Below are 22,361 nucleotides of genomic sequence, written 5' to 3' on the forward strand. Positions count from 1 at the left end.
ATTACACACCCTCCATTGTGAGTATTTTGTGGCATTTTTGTGAACAATGTTGTCTATACACACAACATTTTTTATCAGAATTAGCTATTTTATATATATTGATAAAATTAGAATAATTTAGTTCCTATTTTGGAATGATGACTAAGAAATCTCTTTTCCCAACGGATAGAGACAAGTTGGGGCTAAAAATATTTTGAAAAGGAATTTTTAAATTTAAGAAATTGGAAAGACAACAAAGAAAGATTAACCAACGGAGTGCTGATTGTCGAGTTTATGGTAGCTCGAGTAATGAGCTGGAGTTTTGGTTCTCGAAGGAGGATCATCCTTGGGTGATTTTTGTCAGAACACGAATTATATATTCGATTGAGTTCTCCGATAGATAGAGCTCACTATGTGCATAGGCACACTTTTTGTATTTCTTTTGAAAATTTTTGTTGGGGTGCGAGCTCTCTGGAGTATTTTTGGAGAGTTCTTCAAGTGGAATTAGAGTAGTTCTTGGTTGTTTTTACACTGCTTGTTATTCTTGATCTCTCGTCTTCACTAATTTTTGTAGATGGTTGCTCTGACTTGGATTTCTTTTTCGTGGACACAAGTATTATCACAACTCTCACGGCCTATATCTCTTTTCTAATCTTACGGTCGTTAGAAGACAGCCACCGAAAGATCACGGTCAAGCAAATTCACAATAGTGACAGCAGTACAACAAACCATAGCAAGTGGTGGTCGTGGTGCTGCAGCGACTTGAAGAAATCGACTACGACTGTAGGGGAGATGGTGGTCTGACAGTTGCAGTCGGTGATTTAGGGTGGATCTAGGGCAAATGTAGTGGTGGACGTTTTGATTTTAGATTTGATGTAGATGTGGTGGTGGAAATGGACTCACGACTGTGGAAAGATGGTGGTCCGACGACTACAGTCAGGGATTTGGTATGGATCTAGCGTGAATGTGGTAGTGGTTGTGTTGGTAGCGGTGTTAATGGTTGTGGAGATTGTGGAAGTGGCGGTGGAAATGGACTCACGACTGTGGGAAGATAGTGGTCCGGTGGCCGTCGTTAGCGATTTAATGGGATCTAGGGTGAGTGTGGTGGTGGTGATTGTGTTAGTAGTAATGTTAATGGTTGTAGAGCAGTGGTGGGGAACTGAGGTGTGGTGGGTACGGTAGGTGGTGGAGGTGTGCTACTTTGATGCCATAGGTGCGGTGGTGGGTGGGTGAGATGTGGTGGTAACGGTGGTATGTTAGTTCTGTCGGAGGCAATTTCGGAAACGTTACGACTAATGACAGTGGTGAGATGGTGGTCACAAATGATTTGGTTGACTATGACCATTAAATTGATTAATCTATGACCAATAAAAAAGATAAATTGTAACCAAGAAATTGGTAAATTTGTAATATGTGACTTAAAAATTGTGATTGTGGCTCACAATTGATTAAATTGTGACCGAAAAACTAATGGTGACCAATTAATCTAATAATTTGTAACGAATAAATGAGTTGTGACCAATAAAAATTTTGATTCTGTGATCGATGAATAATTTGTGACCTATAAAATTTTTGATTCGTGATCGAAAAATAATCTGACCTATAAATTTTTTATTCTTGACAGTGGTGAGGTGGTGGTCACAAATGATTTGGTTGACTATGACCATTAAATTGATTAATCTGTAACCAATAAAAAAGATAAATTGTAACCAAGAAATTGGTAAATTTGTAATATGTGACTTAAAAATTGTGATTGTGGCTCACAATTGATTAAATTGTGATCGAAAAACTAATGGTGACCAATTAATCTAATAATTTGTAATGAATAAATGAGTTGTGACCAATAAAAGTTTTGATTCTGTGATCGATGAATAATTTGTGACCTATAAAATTTTTGATTCGTGATCGAAAAATAATCTGACCTATAAAATTTTTTATTCTTGATCAAGAAATAAGTTGTGACCAATAATTTGATAAGTTGTAAATAAAAATTAATCTATGGCTAATTAATTAGATAATTGTGACCAATTTATATAGATTGGTGACCTCAATATATTTAATTAGTAAAATATATGTTTAATAAAGTAAATTATAAATAAAATTTTAAAATATCTGATTTTTGAAAGTCGAAACTTTATTTCTTAAATTTGAAATGTGTCATACTTAATATCTTATTTATGAATTTTTCCTTAAATTGAATTGTTTTCAATGGCCCAAATGGTTTTATGATCAGGCTGTTTCATTGAAGTATCAACTTTTAATTCAATCATTTGGTCATTGCCGACTAAGAAAAGTATACTGAGTTATATCATTTCCCTATAAATCGTTTGACAAAAACTTGCCCAACAATTTCTCCATAGTGATAATTGAAGTACTACTTAGAATGCTCACAATAATGTATTTCACAAGTAATATATACAAAAATTGATTGTCATTTATTCGTCAATATATTCTGCAAAATACTATTCGTTGTCTCCATAATCTTCATTGCTCAGATTCGTACGTGTTTATTAAAGCATTACACCTAGTAGATTCAATGACTTGAATAACAAACTCAAGTTGACATTCTCTTCACCATAATGAATTTGAAGGGTGTTAGAATAACTCAAGACTGTAATCATTACATAGATGTCATAGTATTTTTCCTTATGAACAAAAGAAGATGGCAGTTAGAAAAAGCAGAATTTTGGTGTTAGGATTTGAATTAAACCATTTATGACCAAATTAATGTATCAAAATTTAAAAAAAAAAAGCATTTTGTACAGAAATCTTCCTCACAGAATTTCTCCAGACACTCACATGGGTGGGTTCCATGGTGTAATAAAAAATGTCAAAAAAATCACTCACCCTCCATCGTATGTATTTTGTGGCAGTTCTGTGAACAATATTGTCTATACACATAGTATTATTGATCAGAATTAGCTATTATATATATATATATATATATATTGATAAAATTAGAATAATGTAGTTCCTATTTTGGAATGATGACTGTGAAATCTCTTTTCCCAACGGACAGAGACAAGTTGGGCCTAAAATTATTTTGAAAAGAAATTTTTAAATTTAAGAAATTGGAAAGACAGCAAAGAAAGATTAACCAACGGCTTTCGATTGCTTTACCAAATGACATGTCCTTGGATCCCACTTAAGACCTTAAAGGCTCAAGCAACTCACAATGACACTCCTAACACATGCATATGGGACCTAAATTTCATCTTCATAGATTTTCAAAATATTTTCTTGCAAAATTTTGATAAAGAATCTGTAAGTTTTTGAATTTAGCCATCATATCCCTTTTTTCTCGAATAATATTATTTATAATGAAAATTATCAACAGTCGCCCTACGTACCATATATATACCACGTAGGGCAACTTACTTAAATTTCATCTTCATAGATTTTTGAAACATTTTAAAGAATCTGTAAAATTTTTAAGTTAGCCCATATTTGTTTATAATTATTTCAAAACCCTTTTTTTCGAATAATGTTATTTATAGTGAAGAGTGCTAGCAATCATCCTACGTGGACTACGAGGTATACCACATAAGTTGTCTATAGTTTTCACCATGAATAACATTATTTTTTCTCTAGTTCATTTTCTGTCATACATTCTCATAATAAAATATTTTACATGTAAACTCGAAATTGTTTCTAAATTTTGACCACATAATCTCCAAACATTCGTTATTTCAAAACTTATTTTATTGAATAATAATAGACAAAGAGGGGCTCAAGTAGATAACCGATAAATAGATATTTAAAGAATTAGCTTATCGACACATTAAATTGACCATATTCTGTAGCAATAATATATTTTAGTTATGGCATTTGTGTGTGTATATATATATTGAAGAGGTAATCAAACTTTAAATTTATCAAAAATTAAAGTTGATTTGTCATTGTATCCCTGCAAATTTTTTTAAAAATACTAGTTAATAAGTATGTTGAAGTCCCAACTACTACATTTACCTTTACGGAAAAAAAAAAAAAAAAAAGAAAAAGAAAAAAAAAAAGGTTGAACTCCAACTTTGAGAACTCCCACCGTCCAGCCCCTAGAACTTTGTGAGAAAAGTAAATCACGGGATGTGTCCCAACAGACTAAAGAACAAGAGTTGTCTGTACACTGCGCCTATAAAGAGAACCTTTATGGCAAAATTAAAATTATATTCAATCACATTAGACTACTTTGAAAATCGATATTAAGAGGAAAATTATGATAAAGAAACTCAAAAGGTTTACATAATTCTATTTACTACTACATTTATTTTTTTAATTAATTGCCCATGGTTTTGAAATTCCAAGGGTCCATTCCATTATAGTCCCACCGAATCTTATCCTCTAATTTGCAAGTTATATTGCCCAAATTTCATTCCAATAATGATAATGATATTAAAGAAATTAATCATATAAATTTAGCATATAAATATTTTTAATAATGTTATTTTGGTGAACTCAAATTACAAAATTCCAATTATGTAAATAGTGAACAATTACATACAAATAATTAGGGGTGGGCGTTTTTTCTCGGAACTGAATTGGTACTAGATAGAATCAGTAGGTTCAATTTCGATTACTCTACTAAACAGGTCGATTTTGAGATTATGGATCGAGAAATTATCAATTATTGTCTGATTCTAGGTACTAAATGGATCGATATTGTTGTTTGGACTTTCTTAAGATTATTCAAATTCTATCGATTATGTTGTGTTTTATAGTTTATTATTTTTCACATTTATGAATTAGTCTTGTATTTTGGAGTGCATTTTTTTCTTATTTAATTGACTTTTTGTATTTTTATATCATACGAATGAAAAGTGATTTCATACTCTATATTTGTTTATTTTTAACTTGACAAGTATTTTCATAATTTATTTTGATAATTTTGAAATATAAAGAATTGAATCAGACCGAATCAAAATTAGGTGGTTTGATTTCGGTTCGATTCTATAGTTAGATATGAAAACAATGATTCCATTTCTACGATTTCCATTGATATTTGATTCAGTTCTGTTCTCTTTAGAATCGAACGAAATCAGATCGCTCCAATTCTTACAAGTAACATATTTGTTTAGTAGAAGAAAATTTTGCACCGAACCAATATATAGGGGGGAAAAAACAAAAAACAAAAGATTTTCATAATTTTCTTACGTAAATGGGTGGACAAAGTCTAGGGTTGTCCCTACCTCCGACCATGGATGGATGTACACACGATCATAATCAAATACGTAAGAATCTTGATAGAAGTAAGTGTCTTCTTTATTTTTTAAAAAATGTGTAATGAAGTGATTCTCTCTCTTTACAAAATACTTCATTAATTTAAATACGCGTAACAATAAAATTTTGAATGCTTGCTTGCTTGGTTATGATTACAAATTATATTTTAAACAATATTGTTTATAGGCACCATACAGTTGCTGAGTTGTCAGTACTTATATGGTGCATTTTTTTATTGATTTTTGCATTTATTTTGGCAAAAAAAGATTAAAATTTATTAACCAATTAATTTATATATCGGCCATTGAAGTTTATTAACCAATTAATTTATATAACATGTCATCGGTGATTAATATAAAACTCGTTTGGTACAATTAAAAAGTTAATTAAAATCAATTTTTTGATCGTTATTTCACTATTATAATCATTTTTTTTTGAATTCTTCTCTTACAAAAAGGATCCACTATATCTCTAACAGTCAAAAAATTAATTATCAAAATTTTTACCAAACAAGCACAAAAGATGAGTATTATATCATTTGAAGTTTGAAACTTTGAATAGGTTGTCGTGGACCCCACTATAGAAGTGGTAACGAGCTGGCAATACAGACTGTTACACCCCCACGCCTCCATATTTATCCCCCACTCTTCGCTTGAATCATTTGTCAAAAATCCAAGAATTCTTTGTTTATTATCTCCAAGAATTTCTTGTTTATTTTCTTGTATTGTTTAAGCATGGCTGAAGAAACAAAGAAATCTGTTGCTGAGGCTGTGGCTGCAACTGAAGAGGTTGTGGTAACTGATGTGCCGGTGGCTGAGAAACCCACTGAGAAGGAGGCCCCACCACAGCCCGAGGCTGAGTGTGAGGTAGATAAGACTGAGAAACCGGCGTTGGAAGAGGTTGTTGAAGAGAACAAAATAACTGAATCGGCTTCGTTTAAAGAGGAAAGCAACAAGGTCGATGATCTGATTGACCCACAAAAGAAAGCTTTGGATGAATTCAAAGAATTGATTCGGGAAGCCCTTAACAAGCATGAATTCACAGCTCCGCCGCCTGCGGCCAAGGAAGAAGAAAAGAAACCTGAAGAGAAGAAGGAAGAAGAACCAAAACCTGAAGAGAAAAAGGAAGAAGAAGAATCTAAACCTGAGGAGAAAAAAGAATCATGTGAGGCTCCTTCTGGAGTTCCACTGCCGCCTGAACCAGAGGCCCCGGTGGAGAAAAAAGAGGAAGAGAAACCTACTCCATTGGCGGCGGCGGAGCCATCAGAATCAGTCGTTGAAAAAATTGAAGCCACTGTTGAAGAAATCAAAGAAACGATAGTTCATGAAGTTCCACCGCCACCAGCGGAAGAGTGTCCCCCTGCCCCGGCGAAGGAGGAAGCAGCCCAGGAAACAGCGCCACCACCCCCACCACCCGAGGAGGTTTCCATCTGGGGAATCCCACTTTTGGCAGACGAAAGAAGTGATGTAGTTCTCTTAAAATTCCTCAGAGCCAGAGATTTCAAGGTGAAAGAGGCCTTCTCCATGCTCAAAAGTGTTGTCGGTTGGAGAAAAGAATTCAAAATTGATGAATTTCTGGAAGAGGAATCCACTGGAGAGGGCCTTGAAAAGGTTGTGTACATGCATGGAGTTGATAAAGAAGGGCACCCCATTTGTTACAACGCATTTGGGGAATTCCAGGACAAGGATTTGTATAATAATACTTTTTCTGATGCTGAGAAAAGAGCCAAGTTTTTGCGATGGAGGATTCAGTTTCTTGAGAAAAGTATAAGGAAGCTTGATTTTAGCCCTGAAGGTGTTTGTACAATTGTCCAAGTGAATGATCTGAAAAATTCCCCTGGACTTTTCTTATTCAAGAAAGAACTCCGCCAGGCCACCAACCAGGCCCTCCAGCTGCTCCAGGATAATTATCCTGAATTTGTTGCCAAACAGGTATAATTTCACACCCGTTATCCAATTGAAGTTAACAGTTTTAATCTTTTAGATGAGCATTTCAATTCGAAAATTATGCACGAGTTAAATGAACAAACATGTATCTTCTCTTAACAGTTTAAGATTTTTGACGAGGTATATGTTAAATATCTGACTTTTATTCGTGCGTTGGTGGTGGAAAAAGGTGTTCATCAATGTTCCATGGTGGTATGTGGCCTATAACAGGATGATTAGTCCATTCTTCACCGAAAGGACCAAGAGCAAGTTTGTATTTGCAGGCCCTACTAAGACTGCTGAAACCCTCTTCAAGTTAGTCCTTAAATTTATTTTCATTTGATAAATAATCACTTTTTTTGTTCAAAAATTATGCAAGATTTAATGCAGAATTTTAATCTGGTATTGGACTGTGAAATTATCAGATACATAGCACCTGAGCAAGTACCAGTTCAATATGGAGGCCTCAGCAGGGATGGTGAACAGGAATTCACAACTGCTGATCCTGCAATTGAGGAATTTATCAAGCCAGCATCCAAGCACACTATTGAATTGCCAATTACTGAGGTGAGCAAGTCTATGAAATTAGTGATTTTCAACCTGCAAAAAGGATACATTGGCAATAATTCTGAGTTTGAAATATATTATAGACGAGTCTTGGCTAATAAGTTCACATAGTGGTTAATAAAATGGGATTTGGCAAATGATCCCAGTTTTTCTGAGTAAACCATAGCTTATTATAAATACTTGTGGACAAAGCCCTTGAGACGTTGTGGTTTTTGGGCAAATTCCATCTCTTAAGGAGTCAATGCACGTTCTTGTTATCTTTTCAGGATTTAGTTGCTTTTTGGGATTATATTTAGAAATTCTCTTGAAAATGATTTTTGTTTTGATAATTTTCAAATTTTCCTCTATTGCTAGGATTTTGGTTGCGTTGTATAAGCAGGATCACTATGATTATTGTTATAAAAAATTGGATCTTCCCAATTGTTTGTCCAAAACTCTCATTATTACGAGAGAATCAACGAGTTTTCTATGATCATTTCCTGGTATAACGACTGAATCACAGAAACTAGACAACTGTTTCTGAACTACACGCTTTCGTGCATCAACAATGCTTTTTCTTTTTTCTTTTTCTTTTTTTTAGAAAATAAAAATCTGTTTTCATTTTGTTGGATTGGCAGGCATGCACATTGGTTTGGGAGGTGAGAGTGGTAGGCTGGGATATATCCTATGGAGCTGAGTTTGTCCCCAGTGGTGAGGGTGGATACACTTGGATTGTACAGAAATCAAGGAAGATCGGGCAATCTGATGAACCGATACTCAGCTGCAGCTTCAAAGCTGGTGAACCTGGCAAGATTGTGCTCACATTGGATAACCAAACTTCTAAGAAGAAGAAGCTCATCTACAGGTCCAAGATTAAGTCCTCTGATTGAATTCCTTTCTGAATAAATATAATGCAGTAGAATCAGAAGGGTCCCTTCTGTTCAATTTATATATATTCTTTGCTTTTGAATTATAATATCTTGGGGAAGTCATATTTGAATATTTGTTCTTGGTTTTCTTTAATTAAAATTTCTATGTTGGATTGTATGGTTTGGAGCATGTTTATTATACAAGACTCTCGACGGGATGACGATGAAGGAGAATTTAACTTATATTACTGTCAAGTAAGTCGAACGTGCCGACAGACCTATATACAGTGGGTTGGTTGCTGTAAAATTTATGTAAATTTGATATTTTGTTCTTACCCTTTGTTTCTTTTTAATGGATGTTGATATTTATTGGATTCTTTGTATACTTTTGTCATTTTGTTTATTCTTATGAATAGTCTTTCATTTCATTGCAGAAAATGACAATCTGTCAAATTCTTGTTTAATTTGAAAGTTAGATTTGCCAGAATAAGCAGATACAACACCAGATTTTGCTCATTTCTTGTTTTTGTAGTTTTGCGTTTGCTTTTCAACAACTTGCGCTAAGAAGAAAACATAAATGACTTGGTAAACCTACTTAAGACCTTGTTTGTTACCCATTATTTGAAAAATTAAAGAGTTATGAATAGTATTTTTTGGAGGATGTTTGGTTGAAAAAAAAAAAAAACTTTATTGTTTTACGTGTAAAAAATTTTATTGTGTAATGAAGTGGAGAATGATATTGTAGTAAACAATTTAAAATTTTAAAAAGTGTCAAACAAAGGCTAATTCTAGTGGAAATTTTGTGATAGTAGTAGTTCCCAACTAATTATTTCAATAGTAAGTTGGTTTCTAATATTTGAAGTTGTGCAATTTGGTCCCTTCTTTATATTTGCTGCAGTTAGTCCCTATCTTTTGCTAAATTGATTTCTTGCGTTCTCGTCTAGTTTTATGAAGCTGAGTTTTATTTTCCAACTCGAAATGATGTGCAATAAATTTGCTAAGTCTTGTTTCTATTAGGAATTTTTTGAAGAATTAGACTCTTTCGTTTATATTTTGCAATTATAATAAAGGTAAGGGACCAACTTGGATTTTTTTGAAGTCACAACTTTTTACCCCAGCAATTAGCCGGGGATCAGTGGTGCAATTTTTTCCTAATTCTAGAAAGAAAATATCTTATGAGTTTCTTAGAGCTACTTTAAAAGGGCCATCCATCTTCAATTGAGCTAAATTCTAATTTTATCAATTTTTTTTTTTATCAAGTCCATTTTTACTCACGCATTCTTCCATTAAAATAATTTTGCGCATAAATTTAAAAAATTTTCCTACTTTTTATCCACAAAAATACTATTAAAAAACTCAATTTTAAGAAAAAACTTTCTTATAAATTCTCACACTCAATTTTTCTTCTTAAAATGTATAGAAACAAATTATCTATTTGATATATACTTTTGAGAATAGATTTCATAAAAAAATAATTATTTTGAAGGACATATGATAAATAATAAAGAAAATTTATGAATTCACACTTAAAATTATTAGATTAAGAAAATGTAATAATTTAACATAAATTTGAAAGAAAAGAAAAATTTTAAAAATCACTACCAAACAAACAAAGGCAAAAATTCTTGGTATAAATAAATAATTAGAAGGGCGCTGCTTCATGTACAGGTAGCGTCCCTATCGAGTACTCACAACACCGAGGGTAGGTGGGGCTTTTGGATTTTTTTATACAGATGTGTCCTGCATTTTAGTGTGAGTATTGTTAGGGGTTCTCTAACCCTACTCCTAGTAAACCAGCAAAATTCTAATTAGAAATGCAATGAATCACTTGTAGAAAAAGAAAAGGCAATGCATATCAAGATGCTTTTTTGGCACGTAGTTAGAAATGACTTTATTTTATGATAATACGATTTCCATGTTGTTTGTCTTAAAGTTAGGTATTTTAATCATTAATCGTCCATCAACTTTAATAAAATAAATAAAGTGGTTGTTTAAGTGTTTGGTTAAAGTGTTTTTTTCGGAGATTACACTAATATTTTTATCGTATAGAATCTTTTACACACTCGAGGATTACTAGAATGAAGTGATCATTAAGGTTAAACTCTCACGTCATTTAAAAAACAATATTTTCCCAAAAAAATTGATTTTTTAAGATAAGGTCTTAAGATTCGACTTGATATTCAAGTTTAAAAATCTTAGACAAGTAATTTAATGATATTTGCATTATTGTATCGACTAATTTCAAATTGAAAAGAAAAGGGGAAATTTTTTTGATTTGGGTGTATACTTTGTTACATTGGATAGAATTATGCTGAGTTTGTCGTTGTAATTTTAAAGACAATTCATGTCTATGAAAAGAGAATTAAACAAGAGAAGATTCTTGGTCGATGTATAACTTGAAAAGAAAACAAAAACTTGTATCATATTCAGTAAAGTAGATTGAATAATATTAAAAGAATTAAAATTCATAAACATGCTATTAAAGAGGGATATGATGTAACACGAGCAATCTTAAGGTTTGAATCATGAAAGAGGAGCATGATGTAACATGAGTAATCATAGTGTTTGTGCTAACATTATTAAAGGTTTTCCATGAAAATCATAACATTAAAGAGTAAAAGTTTTATATCAAAGATAGAATTCCAAAGGAAAAACTTTAAATTAGAATAAAACTTTCAAGCATTAGCACTTGGTACTTGTAGCAATGTTAGGTGGGATGAGCCAAGTAATAATTTACCATGTGGGGTTATTCTAAACAAACAGGTCCCTGGCGCCCCCTATTGGAGGGGGCGTCAGCCCCTGTCACAGTAGTAGGTCCCACCATGTGAGCCTCTCGTCCACTTACGCATGAGTCAACTAGTCATACCTCTACTTATCATATGATACTTCTCTCGTTAGACAAATTTGAATTAGTTGTCACGAGTTCAATTTTTATTAACGAGATACAACAACAGCAAATTGAAATTATGTTTTATAGATATATAATGAATTGCAAAATTTTTTTTATCATGTTCATTTATTGTTACATTTGTTGGTAGCTTGGCTAATAACATTATGTTCTACTTTCTTTTTTCTATATAACATGAGCTACAATTCCCATCTTATGTGAGAGTAAAAAAGTACGATGTGTGCCCTCATCTTGACAGTTTATACTGCAACTAATGAGAAAGAACTGTATCGTCCTAACTAGTTATTTCTCAACATTTAAAAAGGACAACAATTATAATATGATCAATCAAAATTTTTATCAAATAGAGTATTACGCGGAGACAAATGGTGTAATTTTGTAATGCAAAACGAATTCAATTTCAAGATAATTACAAAAAATAGCAAGTCAAAGAAGAATTAACTATAGACAAATAAACACAGTTCATGACATACATTCTCGGATTCCTGAAAAATCCTTTTCAGCATTTATTGGTTTGGACATTGTGACATAGTTTTAGTAAGGGTTCAATCTTTTTTTTAGTAAAGAAAAATTCCAAAAATCCCTCGATTTGACACCCGATGTTAGCGCCTCTTGGAATTGAATTGTATCAAATTTTATCATAAAATACCACCTCGTGACTCTCACGTGAAACACACACACATACATATGTGTGTGTGTCCAATTACCCTATTTGTACAGTCATAAATGACAACCTTTGTTGGTATCATCACATCCATTCATTTTTTAAATTGTCAAAAACTATTTTTTAAATCATTGGCTCGAATTTCGCCACCTCCAGCATTGTCAATAATATTTGTCAATTAATATTGTACAAATAACTTAATTCATATATGTCAAAGATATAGAACGTGTTTTATTATGCTTAAAAGTAAGTCAAAAGAAATTTCAAGATGTTGAATTAACTCAATGTTATCATAAATATTCTCAAATATGATTATTAAATTTAAATTTCACTAATAAATTTTCTCTTTTTTTTTTTTTTTTTGCCTCAACTTACTATTTAGACTTTTATGCATTGCCAAACAAGCTTTATAATGGTCAATTGTATTTTTCATTACAAAATCATTATTATGCAATATATCCTGATGCGCATGTAACTTTGTCCCTTAGGAAGAAAAACTAGTAGTCGCAATTAGGGTTGGACAAAATTCCTAAATCGAATCGAATCGAGCGATTCTTCTCAAATTAACACCCAAACAGGTATCTGAATCGAGAACCGACGAGTTTGGTTCAATTCTCGGTTCTAGATTAATAACCGAAGAACCGAATAAAAATCGAATCTCTCTAATTTTTTTAATTAATTTATTTTAAATAAGTCAAATTATTTTATTTTTCTAAATAAATTAGTTAAGTAGTTAATTTAGTTCAAACCCAAAAATATGATATTTTCCTATTTCTAATTTTTAGTTCATAATCAACTCAATCAAATTGATTTAAATTTTATCTAAATTTACTACTCTACCGTGGTGTCATTTCTACCGCTCTAGAGAAATCGAATTGAAACTTGACAAAACCTTTCTTAATTATTTTGAGCTCGCTATTTTCCTCTTCCTGTAATTTTAACAATCAAATATATAAACAACTTAGCAAAGAGAGATGCAAAAGGTACATAAGATTGGACTACGTTATTTTATAAAAACTAAAATTGAACATATCATTAGATGAATTAATGTAACTTTGTAAATATTAAAAAATTTAATTATAATATGGAACCTGGAAATCGAATGGAACCGAACCGAACTAAACAGAACTGAATGGAACCGAACCCGAACAGTTCTATAATTAAATTTAGACCCGACGATTTCACTTATTAAATACCCGAAACATTCGGGTACGGTTCGATTCTCGTTAGAAACTAACATAACACGTAGTTTATGTCTCGTTAGCAATGAACTATATGGACGGACTGGAATAATTCATGTAATTAACTCTTAATTTTATTGAAAATGACAAAAAAAGGATTCATGAAACTGACTTCCACTCAAATGAGGCTTAGTTTGTAAACGATAAATTTAATTTCTTACCAGATCATTACAGCTGAGTCATGTCGAGTCGAGCAACAAATTTACTATGTGAGCCTCTCGTCCATTCATGTATGAGCCAACTAGTCATACCTCTTACTTATCATATGATGCTTCCCTCGTTAGACAAATTTGAATTAGTTGTCACAAGTTCAATTTTTATTAACAAGATACAACAACAGCAAATTGAAATTATGTTTTATAGATATATAATGAATTGCATAATTTTTTTTATCGTGTTCATTTACTGATATATTTTTTGGTAGCTTGGCTAATAACATTAGGTTCTACTTTCTTTTTTCTATATAAAGTGAGCTACAATTCCCATTTTATGTGAGAGTGGAAAGTACGATGTGTGCCCTCATCTTAACAAGTTTATGCTGCAACTAATGAGAAAGTGTTGTATTGCCCTAACTAGTTATTTCTCATCATTTAAAAAGGACGACAATTATAATATGATCAATTAAAATTTTTATCAAATAAAGTATTACACAGAGACAAACGGTGTTATTTTGTAATGCAAAACGAGTTCAATTTCAAGATAATTACAAAAAATAGCAAGTCAAAGAAGAATTAACTATCGAACTTATTCTCATTTCAAGAGTTCAAGTTCGATTGATGTGAAGTCAAAAGTATTTGCTTACGACAACTCCATATTTAATTTTGGCAAAAATCAAATCTTTAATAGATTTTGATAAAAATTGATGAAACATGTGGTTAAAAAATTTATAAAAATTATGAATCTCATGAAATATGAAATTAAAATTAATTGTTAATTTTTACTTAAAATTTTAGTTACTTTTCTATCTAAATCAAATCGGGACAATATTTCACCAATTTTGGGTGCAAAATAAACACAGTTCTTGAAATACATTCTTGGATTCCTGAAAAATCCTTTTCAGCATTTATTGGTTTGGGCATTGTGACATAATTTTAGTAAAGAAAAATTCCAAAAATTCCTCGATTTGACACACGACGTTAGCGCCTCTTGGAATTGAATTGTACCAAATTTTATCACGAAATTCCACCTCGTGACTCCCACGCGAAACACATAAATATGTCCAGTCACGCTATTTGTACAATTATGGATGATAACTTTTGTTGGCATCATCAAATCCACCTATTTTTTTAAATTGTCAAAAACTATTTTTAAACAATTGGTTCGAATTTTGCCAACTCCGACATTGTTAACAATATTTGTCAACTAACATTGTACAGATATCTTAATTCGTATATGTCAAGAATATAGAACATGTTTTATTGTGCTTAAAAGTAAATCAAGCGTAATTTCATGATGTTGACTTAACTCCTCGACGTTATCATAAATAAATCAAGCGTAATTTCATGATGTTGACTTAACTCCTCGACGTTATCATAAATTTTCTCAAATGGGATTTTTAAATTTAAATTTCACTAATAAATTTACCTTTTTTTTTTTTTGGTAAAGTAAGCCTTAACTTACTATTTAAACTTTTAAACATTTGCCAAACAAGCTTTAAAATGGTCAATTGTAATTTTCCTTACAAAATCATTATTATGCAATATAACTTAGTCCCCGTTTGAGCCTCATTAATTTTCATTACATCACATTTCATATTTATCTCTCCTATTTTCAATCACACAATATTTCATAAAATAATATTACACGTAAATCGAAATTTTTTCCTTTTTTTCAACCACTCATTTTTCAAAAAAATAATATTCCACCCATTAATTTTTCCATATAATGGGGCCAAACAGGGGCTTAATGTGCATGTAACCTTGTCCCTTAGGAAGAAAAACTAGTAGCTGCAACTATAACTGATGCGTGAAGAGCATATCCAATCGTGGTGTAAAATAGATCTAAATTGTGATTTAGAATTTCAAAGTGACCAAAAATCTCTGCAATAAAAATGTACAAACGAAATGCAAATTACATTAATGTAAAAGAAAATGTAATTTTACATTTATTTATTTATTTTTTTTTTACATTCACAAGAGGCAAAAATAAATTTAAATTTTTTATTGGAGCAAAATTTGAAATTTAGATTCATCAAAATTTACATGAAAATATAAAGGTTTTTGTCATTTGTACAGAAGATTTTTTCACAGAAATGATACAGCTACTCACATGGGATGTGGGCCTCATGTAAATAAATTATTATAAAAAATCCACCCATCCCTCTTGTATCTATTCTCAAGCAATTCTATCAACTTTCCTTCTGTCCGTGTAGTCTCTCTCAAATATAAAGGTAATGTTTGAAAATACCAATGAATACACTCAACATGTCTGACAACAAAATATGTGCTGGTTGGCCTGTCTCTCCTTCACTGCACATCTTGTCCTAATCTGGACACATTTTTAGTCCCTCGCTCAAACACCTTTGTTGCATGTTACACCCACCACAATTCTTGACCAAGCAAGAAGATTTGATTGAAGCTTGATTATAAAATTACATAAATACCCACTATTAAAACCGACTATTAAAATTCCGCATGGATGCATTTTATAAAGGAAAATTTTCTTGACAGAAGAATTCCAGATACTCAAATGGGGAGTGGACCCCATGTGAGTAAAAAATAATTCAAAAAATAACTCACCCACCCACCCCATGTAGTGTATATTCTGTAAGGGCTATGTGAAGGGCTGCCCTTCTATATCTTAAGTAGTAGACACAATGCAGTAAAGCACTTGGTTAGGGATGAACTGAGCATGGCATAATAATATTAAGTCGATTTAACTAGACAATATAACGAACAAGATTATATAATTTGTTTTCTCTTTCTTGATATGTCAAGTGAAATCCACTGTTCCTACCAAACATATCACAAGTGTGTGAAGAGCATTGAGAATATGACAAAGTTGTCATCATTATTCACAGAGATCTATGTGACAGTGAGATCATTGTTACATTATCCAATAAAGTTTGAATACATTTTTAGACATTGGAAAAATCGACAATAAACAATGACCCCACTGCCGCATGGACTAATGATCGACAAACAGAGTAACACTATTCATAATGTTCCCAAGCATCATAAATATCTCTAGAGTCTTAATAAAGGAGCGTTGAATCTCTTGATATCTAATGTGGAAAAAGCAAAAGGTCAACTTCATAGAAGTAGTTCTGTCGAATGGATTGGCCAGGCCGTTAAATGAGACGCCTGGGCCGACCCGAAGCCCAGTTTACATTGTTCTTCTGGCCCAACTTGATCCGGCACACTGCCAAGCCTATTGGGGGCAACAATGAAATTTGCTACCAGAAACAAGAATATCATTTGCAGCCACGAGAATAAATGTGTAGATTCTAATCCCAAGTTTGTAACCATAGAGACGAAAGAGATGAATATCTTGTTCAGATTCAATATTACAGATATTAGCTCTTGGGAGACTGCAAAAAACTCAAAATTCATATGCATAAGAGGGTCGACTACTTAAATCAATTTTTGTTGGAATGATATCAAAATATTCAAAGGAAATGGAGAAGAGAACAAAAGACGAAGTAAAAACACATCTGTGATATCTATTTTATATGATAGTCAAGTCACATTAGCAAAATCATACGATGAAATACACATCAAAAAGCTTAGACATGTGAGTATAAGATATGAATACGTAAGGAAATTAATCAAGAGTGAAATAATTTCTTTGAATTACGTTAAGTCAAATGAAACATCTCAATAGAGATTTAGCCCTTATTGAGCCCCATTTTGGGGAAAATGTATTTCAAAATAATAATTTTTTTTTTAAATATATGATTAAAAAAATTTTAAAATTTTAATTTTTGCGTAAAATTATTTTATTGAATAACGTATGATTGAAAATAGTTTTTTTCCCTAAGAAAAAGAGTTTTTAAAAAATGAGGCTCAAACAAGGGCTTAGTAATATTTAATTCGAGTAGGATAAGATTGAAACTCTTAAAATGACAACGGCATTACTTGTCATTACTAAAACAATAATCCACGAATTCAAACGATAACAAAAAGTCATTGGATAAGTGAATAGTTTTAGCATTATAATTTTCATAAGAACCCTATCCATGCCTTTGTTTGAGCCTCATTATTTGGAAAAAGTACATTCTTAAATAGTATTTTAATATCATTTCAATCGTACATTTTTCAGTAAAATAATATTATACGTAAATTCAAAACTTTTTCTTATTTTTTAATCACACATTTTTCATCAATATACTATTCAAAAATTCATTTTCCCCCAAAATGGGACTCAAACAAGGGTCATATTGTATAATTCTTATTGCTACTAATAGAAGGTTGCCAAGTACAAATATCTCTAAAAGTAACAAAATACTTGAAGAACGTCACCTAGATGAATTTCGAGGTGATGCCACCTCAGCAGAGAGTTAAAGTTTCTTTCTTAAAAGTTCAAATTAGGCTTTATTAATGCTACACGAGTTTGGAGAACTTATGAATACATAACATTTGTCTATGTGCTTTCATCGGAATTATCACAAAAAATAACTTATTTCAAACTATCATGCTACCTGAAATTTCGAGAATACTTTGTAAAAATTACATTATGGTTAAATTCAAATCAAAATATACCTAATCCTTACGCATGGATGTTGCTAATTTGAATATGTGATTATTATATAGTTGAACAAGATGATTGTTGCAATGTTGTTCAATAATATATTAGTAAGTTATTTAGAATAATCAAAAAATACACACGAGTGTATCAAGTACGTGCAAAAACAACCGAAAGAAGGAAAATTAGGCTAGGCAATTGCTCAGCACAAATTCGGGCGATCGCCTAGCACAATGTTTGTTCCTCGAGTTCCTGAAAGAGAGGCTGGGCGAAATTTCCCTTCTTCCGTTTGCTTTTGCACTTACTTAATACACACATTTTTTGATAATTCCAAATCACTCATTATTATTGAAAAATATTATAACATTTTCTTAGTTCCATTCAACTTAATACTAACAATTTCAAATATAGCAAACTCAATACGAAAATATTTCAAACATGTCAAGGAATGTATAACATGAAAAGTAAAATTAACACATAACACAAATATACAACACAAAAAACAGACAAATTCCGAACCACAGAGTTCCACTGTTGTACTACTACATTCTCTCAGCAAACATTCCTACTTTAAACCATCTCTAACATACATGCTAAGTCAATCTATAGACAGAATGACCAGCTACAGGTGAAAATGCATGAAAGAACCCGCAAATAGAAAGTCGACTATCAACTCAAAAACAACATTCTATCAACAACACAAAGATAAGGATGGTACGCGAGAAATATTCAGAATACCCATAATTTGATGCTAAGTTGAAAGTAACACTTTGACAGTTAAGGATCATTAATTATCATAGGGAAAGACCTTGAATCTGTAAAGCAGCTTCTTCTTCTTTGCTGTAGGGTTGTCAACAGTGAGTAGGATCTTACCTAGCTCGCTAATTTTAAAACTGTTAGAGACTACAGGCTCGTCTGTGGCAGCCATCTTCCTCGCCTTCTCTATGATTACAGTATAGCCACCTTCAGCATTAGGCACATACTCAGAACTGTAGCTTACTTCCCAGCCGACCACACGAAGCTCCCAAACGATAATGCATTTCTGCAGATCAATCAGATACCAAATTATAAGGGGAGCAATTTAATCTTTCATTTCCATATAAAAACATCAAAACGATGCGTATCCTATCATCCGAGGGTTAAAAATACTGTTAGTAGTGTCGCTTCACTTTGGTCGTCAAACCTTTTCTTTTTCAAAATTAGTCAATGAACTTCTATTTTTGTTTCTATTGAAGCATGTGCTAATAAACAGAAATGCCAACATGGCTAATGTAAAATATCACACCATGAGAATCTGTTAGTGCAACATTTTTATTGTCTAACAGATCAAGAACACGTCTTGGACTAGTTTTACTTCGAAATCTGCTTTCTCCAAGAGTAACAAAAATATATAAAAACGGAAAAATCTTAGTCTTCTTAAGGACACCCTCTCCGCCCACTGCACTACGTCAACATTTTCGTTAGCTAAAACTTGTTGACTAATTTGGAGGAAAAAATTCCAGCAATGGTACAAGTTGAGAGACTCCCTCATTTGCAGTTGAATTTCATGAAACACATAAGAAAAACACAAGTAGTTAGTAACTGAACCTCATTAACTATAATTTCTACGGTCTGCTTGGTTGCTGGTTTTACAGTAATCTCGGTGGCTGGATCATCAACAGTGAACTCTGGGTTGCATTCACAGAAATCTATACTAAGGCCACCATATTGAATAGGCACATGCTCAGGAGATATGTACCTGTGTCACCATTTATCAACCAAATTATGCAACCAACCAAAAATCATAGTACAAAAGCAATAATTTTCAGTGGAAAATACAAAATTTTTACATACTTGAATAGAGTTTCTGGAGTTCTCGATGGGCTAGCAAACACAAACTTGCTTTTCGTCCGCTGGGTCAAGAACGGACTCATCATCGTGTAGAAAGCCAAGTACCACCAAGGAACATTGATGAACACCTTTTAAAACAAGCCACAAGCAATTACTTAAGTTAAAACATTAAATTGGACAAATCAATGTAAGGTGATTATTGGACTTCATAGATCACCATAAAACACAAGCATCTTTTTTTATTCCATATCACCTTGAATTCACTATGCCAAACATACCAAAAATATTTAAACAATTTTATGTTTCTTTTAAATGAATTAAGACCAATGTCCTCCACCTAAATCCTAAACAGACAATAGGAACAACATTAATGTTCTCATTTATGTATTCATACCAGTGCAACAAATTTTTGACTTCCAAGATTCTATTTTTATCTCTCAAGACGTAGGATAAACATATACAAAACCAATGATTGAATTCTTAAATCATTCCCCATTCGAACCCGCACATTTAAAAAACAGATCATTACACAAGATTTCTATAAATTGGTTATAACTATCAGTATACCTGTTTTGTCACGAACTCAGGATAATTGTCCTGCAGAACCTGCAATGCCTGTTTAGTGGCAATGCGAAGCTCCCTTTTCCCTGGTCCAGGGGAGTTCTTGAGATCACTAATTTGAAAGATAGTGTTAATGCCACCAGGAGTAAAATCCAGATTCCTTATACCCCTTTCAAGAAATTGAATCCTCCATTTCAAAAATTTCTTTCTTTTTTCGTCGTCCCCAAATGTTTTTGCATACAATTCCTTGTTCTGAAATTCCCCGTACACATTATAACACACTAGATGCCCATCCTTGTCTTGCCCGTGCATAAATACAACTTTTTCAAGATCATCTCCCAAATCTTCCTTTATCAGTTCGTCGATATTGATTTCTTTTCGCCATTTTATAGTGTTTTTCAGCATGGTGAAAGATTCTTTCACCTTAAAGTCTCGTGCTCGTAGAAACTTCAGCAATATCACATCACTCCTATCGTCTTTAAGTAAGGGCACGCCCCAGATGGATACTTCTTCGGGTAAATTCGAGGTATCTGAGGGCGATGCCAAGGTGAAAACGCCGGTGTTAAGTGCCTCCTGGACGAGGGTTTTGAATTCTTCTAATGCTTTACGCTCGAAATATGAGAGATCTGATAGTTTATTGCTCTCTTCTTTGAAAGAAACCAGTGATTCTGGAGCTTTTTTCTTCTCCATTGATTTTGATTTTTCGGGTTCGACTACTTCTTTCCCAACTGGTGATTCAGACTCTTGTGGCACTTCCAGTGCCGCAGCTAGAGGCTGTGATACTGGTGGTGCTGGGATGGTTTCCTTTTCAGTGGAGGTGACGGATACAAGCTCCGCCCCGAGCGTCGGTGATAGAGGGGTATCTTTTTCTATAACAGTGACGGCTTCTTTGAGCCTCTCCTCGACTGTGAGTGGCGGTTCACTTGGTGGTGGCGCCTCTTTCTCTGATGCAAGAGCAAACGACGCCAGTGGTGGCTCGGTTTCTTCTGAAAAAGCAGATTCCGGCGGTGATGAAGTTGCGAGCGGAACCGTCTCCGCCGTTAACGGCGACTGCTGGGTGGCTTCCGGTGGAGCTGTCTCTAGGTTCGAATCTGCCATTTTCCTCGATGGTGATGGTGAGAGATAGGGAGTGTGTGTTCTGTAGAATAAGTAGAAGAAGTGATGAGGATGAAACCGATGAAGTAGCGGCCAGATTGTGACAGTGTTCATTTTTGTTTCATTTATAATTTAAATAGAAATAGAAAAATGTTTATAATTAGCAAATTAATTTAAATAGATGTTAATTTAAATTTTCTTAATGACGAATTTATTTGAGATATTACAAAAATCAAATTAAATTTTGTTCTTTAGCTGAAATAGAGAACCAAGTTAAAAAAAAAAAAAACTCTTCTGTTATCCAAAAATTAATTAAATTAAATTAAATTACAAGACAATTTACTCAAAAGTTTAGCCATGTTTAGTAGGAATTCAAATTCTAATTCAAATTTTAAAAAAAGTCAAAAGTAACAATTAATTTTAATCACATATTTTATGAGATCAATGACTTTTCAATCACATATTTTATAAAATTTTATTAAAAATCTGATTTTAATCTCAATCCAGCAATAACTTAGCACCCGTTTGTTTTCCATTCTTTTCCTCATTAAAATGAAAAATATGGCCGTTATTCATCACATCAAGCCACCAAATTTGAATTTTTATCTTCTGTGTGGGGTTCGTAACGATTATATTTTTCATTCTTATTCTTCCGAAAATGGGAAACAAACGGATCCTTAATAAAAGAATACTAAATTTGAATTAGATTTCGTTTCTTTATCTAAAATCAATAATCAAAGTAATTGTCTAATTCTTGATTCTAATATTGAAAATGGGTTAAACTTTAGAAATTTTATAAATCAGTCAATTTGATCGGAACCGATCTAGCGTGAGTGGTTTTTGAAA

The 22,361-nt window shown here is 32.5% G+C and overlaps 2 protein-coding genes across 2 annotated transcripts; one reads left to right on the top strand and one right to left on the bottom strand.

Annotated features, from left to right (window-relative positions):
• Window positions 1-5,834: 5,834 nt before the first annotated feature.
• Window positions 5,835-8,914, top strand: LOC111372259 (patellin-3-like). The gene is made up of 4 exons (XM_022994502.1): window positions 5,835-7,124; window positions 7,309-7,433; window positions 7,544-7,685; window positions 8,303-8,914. The coding sequence occupies exons 1-4, from the start codon at window positions 5,928-5,930 to the stop codon at window positions 8,552-8,554; spliced, it is 1,716 nt and encodes a 571-aa protein (XP_022850270.1). The 5' UTR covers window positions 5,835-5,927; the 3' UTR covers window positions 8,555-8,914.
• A 9,566-nt stretch (window positions 8,915-18,480) lies between these two features.
• LOC111372260 (patellin-3) lies at window positions 18,481-21,619 on the bottom strand. Its single transcript, XM_022994503.1, has 4 exons — window positions 20,427-21,619; window positions 19,863-19,987; window positions 19,617-19,767; window positions 18,481-19,071 (listed from the first exon to the last, which is right to left on the bottom strand). Exons 1-4 carry the CDS (start codon window positions 21,516-21,518, stop codon window positions 18,817-18,819), a joined length of 1,623 nt encoding a protein of 540 aa, XP_022850271.1. The 5' UTR covers window positions 21,519-21,619; the 3' UTR covers window positions 18,481-18,816.
• Between the last annotated feature and the right edge of the window lie 742 nt (window positions 21,620-22,361).

Source organism: Olea europaea, chromosome 23 (genome assembly GCF_002742605.1).
Source record: "Olea europaea var. sylvestris chromosome 23, O_europaea_v1, whole genome shotgun sequence".
NCBI lineage: Eukaryota > Viridiplantae > Streptophyta > Magnoliopsida > Lamiales > Oleaceae > Olea > Olea europaea.

Coding starts and splice junctions, on each gene's coding strand:
- LOC111372259 (XM_022994502.1), top strand. CDS start 5,928: ATGGCTGAAGAAACAAAGAAATCTGTTGCTGAGGCTGTGGCTGCAACT. Junction 7,125..7,308: donor CTGAATTTGTTGCCAAACAG/GTATAATTTCAC, acceptor TGGTGGAAAAAG/GTGTTCATCAATGTTCCATG. Junction 7,434..7,543: donor ACTGCTGAAACCCTCTTCAA/GTTAGTCCTTAA, acceptor TGAAATTATCAG/ATACATAGCACCTGAGCAAG.
- LOC111372260 (XM_022994503.1), bottom strand. CDS start 21,518: ATGGCAGATTCGAACCTAGAGACAGCTCCACCGGAAGCCACCCAGCAG. Junction 19,768..19,862: donor ACTCCAGAAACTCTATTCAA/GTATGTAAAAAT, acceptor ATGGTGACACAG/GTACATATCTCCTGAGCATG. Junction 19,072..19,616: donor TAGAAATTATAGTTAATGAG/GTTCAGTTACTA, acceptor ATTGATCTGCAG/AAATGCATTATCGTTTGGGA.